Below are 5244 nucleotides of genomic sequence, written 5' to 3'. Positions count from 1 at the left end.
GAAAGTCCTAATGTGTTCACACACATCACTACCACATGTATATGGTAACATGAACCTCCACTTAGTGCTATGATTGGAATATTATGAGTATTCACCATTAGCCATGAAAATAAGAAAGCATGTTATGTCATGCACTGATATTCAAATATTTATTCCTTGATTAGTTTGATTAGTGGGGAGTTTTATTTCTGTTAACCACCCCCCACCCCCCCCCCCCCCCCCCCCCCCCCCCCCCACCCCAAAAACCCAAATCCCATCAATGGATTGGTCTCACGTTGGTGTGGCGCACTTATAGCATAAAGTTTTTTTCTGAGATTGGGGAGACCTAATAGCCCTTTTAGCCTTTTTACTGAAACACACATGTATGTTGTTAGCACGATTTTGGCGTAAAACCAATTCTGGCGTTCTCATTGTCAAAGGTGATGCGGACGCGCTGTTGATGGACGTTGCCAATCACAGTTAGAGTGCCCGTGGACCTTGCAAAGGTTATGCAGAAAGGGCGGTAGCGTGTTGCCTCACGGTGAGTGTGCCTTAGCAGATTGACAGGCGGTACCTCAAGCTGGGCACCGTCCGCAAGCAGGAAAATAACACAGGGAATGCCCTTCAAAAGTTGACCTTCTGGAACGCCGTCCTTGAGGAGGTAACAGGTGGAGTCTAATTTAGAGGGGTCATATGGGATGAGTTGTGGAGCGTCAACGGATATGGCGCCTCTAAGTGTCTTTATGAGAGGGATGAATGCATCGCCAGGAAGGCGAGAGACAGTGGAGCCAGCATCCAGGATCGTGCCACCCTCGCCGTTACGGGCGTCGATGTCGAAAAGCCCAGGAGGAGGAAGGAGGGGCTCACCACCAACGCTGATGCCAATTAGCTGTACAAAGTAGATGTGTGGCTGAGCTAGGTTGGCGATGAGTGGGGTGAAGACAGTATTTGGGGGCGCAGGGGCGCCGAAGGTAAGCGTGGACGAGTCATCCGAGTACATGGCAGGAAAGCAGTACGAGAAAATGTTGTTGAGGCCACGTTTGCGCCTCTGCAGCTGGAAGGACAAGCCGAAGTAGCTGCGGCCCAATGCCAGAATTCCAGCAGTAGGATTATGGTCGCCAGCTGTTTTGTTACTGCAACCGAAAGCTATGGCAGAGAATCTATGTCCGGACTTTAGCCCGATAGTGTCCTGAACGAGCATGCCAGAAGTAAAGGAATTGTCGCTATACCGAAGCTTGTACTTGCAGCTAGGGTTATCTGGGGCCGATGTGCGATAGGATCTGTGGAGGCGACCGCAAAGAGAGGAGCGGCCATCGACTTGGGTGAGAGTTCTAGACTGTCGGGAGTCAAAGACGGGCTCGTCCAGCTGTTCGTAGCACAGTTTGCAGGGCTGGCATTGTAGCCATGTGATGTCGCTACCGGTGTCGATCGTAAAGTAGAAGTCGCGGCTAGGGGTGCCCACAGAGAGTCGCGCATAGTAGTCTGTGTCACCAAGCTGATAGCCGGAAACTACAGGTGTGAATTCCTCTCGTAGATTCCTCCTCCGGAGTATGTCCGGTGCAGACGAGCGATCATGAGCGTTAGCACTAGACTCTTTATGGCTCGCTGCCTGGTCCATCATGCCGAGCAAAGCGGCTCTGCGGCTCATGTGCCTAATTGGGATAGCTGGAAAGGCGGCGGGGGACTCTACTCTCTCAGGCAGAAACCCTACAGCTACAGAAAGAGCGATGATCACTAATTTGAGTATCGTTGCCGTGGAAAACGCAGTCATTTCTGATGGCGTGCTGCGTTTCATCCCCTCGTCACCTCATACGTACATGTTAGCGATTATTTCTTTTTGTAGAGGAGAGTGCTATTAGTAGGGGGTACCCAATGGTATTAAATGTAAAAAAAATTTGTGAATCTAACTTGATGTGGCAGCGTGCGGGAGATTGCATACAATTTTGGAAATCTTTGAGATAACACTCTCTCATATCCGTGCGGTGGGGGCAGCAATACGTCTCACCGAACAGGTGGTAGATTGTCCTAGTGCATGCAAAAAGAAGATGTTGAAGCAATGGGCTATTGTAGAAGCAAGCCAGGCCGCAACCCCCCACTCTTTGGGAGCGAACGAGAGAAGCAAAATTGTTGTCTGTGTGCGCGCGCGAGCGTGTGTGTAGGAAATTATGCTCCTGACGGTAATGACAAGCAATGATGAAGCACATAGATTTGCAACTATATTACCTAAGAAAGATGAATACGAGAGAGAGAGAGAGAGAGAGAGAGAGAGAGAGAGAGAGAGAGAGAGGAAAACTCTACAGAGAAGTTAGAAAAAAATGATCAAAAAAAAAATGAAAGAGCAGAGAAACACCTATTAATATGGACACAAAAGGTCTTTTGACTTTCCATCTTCATCTGTCTTTTCATTTCTCAAACTCACTCTTCACTCATGCACTTAATATGTTTTGAAATTTTTTTTATTTTCCTGCGATTGGGGAGACCTAATGATAAAGATGAAAAAAAGAAGTCTGCAGTTTGTTTGAGTCAGGAGCATGATTTTGCATGATCGTCCTTATCTCTTGGAAAGGGAGTTCATGTAAGAAGTGGTGCATGACTGATTTGTGCACCAAATTTTAGAAGATCATTTAAAAGGTGCACAAAGAATCATCATATGAGGATATGAAAGCCCTTTTTTAAATTATGAATGCTACTTTGTTTCTACCTTCTCCTATTACGAATGCCACTTTATCTTATACTTTGTAATGTAGCATTTGATATTAAAGCCTTAAGGGACTAATGTCTCCTAGTCCTTAATCACTTTGATTAATCCCCTAGTTTAAACACTTTCGAATCTCTTTGCACTTGGTTGTTTGTGGGCATATTCTTAAAAAACTAACGAGCAAATACCCAAAGACACAATGATACCAAAATTAACTTATATAAATTTCAAGAGATAGCTAAAAATAACCAAAAAATTCAATTACTAAAAAAAAAAAAGGAAACAAATGTCCAAGCCTTGTATAGATTGCTCATAGAATCCTAGTACTTAATATACAAATGATAACGGATGAAAATTATTCAACCATATCGAGTCTCGCACACACAAGAATGGATGCACTGCTAGTGTATTCACTAATAGAAATAAATGGGGAGATGAAATCTTTTTGGATGCAACTGTGGTGTAAGCATTTGCCTTTCCTCTGGAAAAACATCCACCAACAGAAAGGATGATGTGTGAGCTATATATTAATAATGAGCTTTAGGAAAACTTTGTAAACACATAAGGGGGAAAAACTGAATAGAAGACATGGTCATGGAAAAAATGTTTTAACAAGAAATGGAAAAGGGGAAAAAAAAAAGTGAAAAATTATGGAAAGTATTTTAGAAGAATCAAAAGAAATGTAAGTATGTCTGTTGCATATAATCACAGATATCATGCACATGCAAATAGCAGGCAAAAGTCAAAATTTTCACAACAAGCTGCATAAAATCAGCATGAAGAAAATCTAGAATTTACCAAAAACTGTATTATGTGATACATACATTAGAATTTCAAGTTTTGGACAGGAAAGTATTTGATATAAGCTTCTCATGTGCACGTTGATACTAACCATTTGTGAGGGATTGCAGGAACAAAATTGGGCCAATGAGATAGACTCTAACGCATAAAGATTCTAAAAATCTATTGGGACGAAGTTAATTAAAACTAAAATGGTTTGTTGTTTGTGCTACTAGAAAATGCATCTCTAGAGTGAAAGAGAAATAAAATCACACACACAAGCAAGTCTCATGAGAAACGATAAAGCTCAAAATATTATGTGAAAATATAGTAGTGCTCCTCCTTTTAAAAAAATCCCGTAATTCATGCCATAAGTAAAATAAATTAAATCTATATCACAATAAAATAGAACAAAACATTTCATCACGATCTTCTACAATTATTGTGTGCGATGAAGAGAGTACAAAGCGCATATCACGACATTGTTAAAATTCTTAAAGAAAATCCAAGGATGTTTTCTTTTAGAATCATCTTTTTATAAAAATTACCCTTCCACATAGTTCTTGCTTGGTACACGTTCGACACACAATCACAAGAGCTAGTCACATTTTCAATTTTCAATTAGCTTTAATGTCACACAACCCTACTACCACAATTTACTTTGGATGCACTCAACAAAAAATAATAATAAATGCAACTAATAAAGCATTCTTCCAATTAGACTTGCCTTACAGTGTACTTTCCCTCTATTTTTGGGTCCAAAAGTTATATCTTCCCTAATATATCTCCTTTGTGACGGGTTCTCTATGATGTATGTCATTGCCATGATAGAAGGTAGGGTATTTCCTTATGCCCGCTTTGAGGGAGGGAGCGGCACCGGGGGGGCTTTTAAAGGAGCGGATGGAGAGTATTTAAGGTATCTGGAATAATATTGATTTTTTATAAAACTATACCAATCGTACCATTAGCATGAGTATGTTATTCCATCTCTTGCATTTTCTTTACCTTGATTGTCTAAGACCGTTTTAGACAATGGAGCATGGAGAGAGCGGTCACTTGTCAACCTTTCATTGGAGAAGAAGAAGAAGAAGAAGAAGAAGAAGAAGAGAATTTTAACGTCGTAGGAAACTATCCCAAGAGACCTTAAAGATCTATCCGACGAGGAGAGAAAAGAAAGGGAAGATCTAAAAATAAAGCTCCCACAATAAAGAACAAACGCTGCATGCAATGAGAGGCAACCCCTTCCGCCATTGCCATTGCCTGTGTGTGGTCGATATGTATGCCAAATGTGGTGGACTTGTCTAAGCGCATCAAGTCCTTTGGGCTGTTTTCAATAGATGGGAAGCGAGGGCCTTTCTCCAAATGCTAACATCTACACGTGCATCTTGAAGGCATATGGCGCTATGCAAGATGCTATTGAAAAGAAAAATCATGCTTGGCATTGCCTTCGTCAATCTGAATGTCAAATCTGGTGCACTTCAGAAAGTACAAAGGCTAGAGGAGCTTACTTTTCGGAACGACGTGCACTGATTGCAGGATACACACAATAGGAGTCGGCCAGAAAGTTGTAGGGCGATTTTAGCAAATGCAAGTTGAGGGACTATGTTCTGATGTAATCACCTACGTATGCATCTTGAAGGCATGTGACTCTATGCAAGATGCTGATATAGGCTTAAAAATTCATTTCAAGGACTGTTGCGTGCTTAGCAAAACCTCGGTCAATATGTACACCAAATGTGGTGCACTTCAAAAGCACAAAAAGTGCTTGAGGAGCTTTTTCTCCGGAA

The 5244-nt window shown here is 41.8% G+C and overlaps 1 protein-coding gene across 1 annotated transcript; it reads right to left on the bottom strand.

Moving 5' to 3' along the window:
• Positions 1-370: 370 nt before the first annotated feature.
• On the bottom strand, positions 371-1774 carry LOC147455283 (protein ASPARTIC PROTEASE IN GUARD CELL 2-like). The gene has a single exon (XM_086513683.1). It carries the CDS (start codon positions 1772-1774, stop codon positions 371-373), a length of 1404 nt encoding a protein of 467 aa, XP_086369809.1.
• Positions 1775-5244: the final 3470 nt, after the last annotated feature.

The sequence above is a fragment of the Adiantum capillus-veneris genome, chromosome 6 (assembly GCF_014529385.1).
Source record: "Adiantum capillus-veneris isolate H3 chromosome 6, ASM1452938v2, whole genome shotgun sequence".
Taxonomy (NCBI): Eukaryota; Viridiplantae; Streptophyta; class Polypodiopsida; order Polypodiales; family Pteridaceae; genus Adiantum; species Adiantum capillus-veneris.
The sequence above is the reverse complement of the archived record's forward strand: the minus strand, read 5'-3'. Positions and strand labels throughout refer to the sequence as shown.

Bases quoted from the DNA above. Each gene is read 5' to 3' on its own strand.
- LOC147455283 (XM_086513683.1), bottom strand. From the start codon at position 1,774: ATGAAACGCAGCACGCCATCAGAAATGACTGCGTTTTCCACGGCAACG.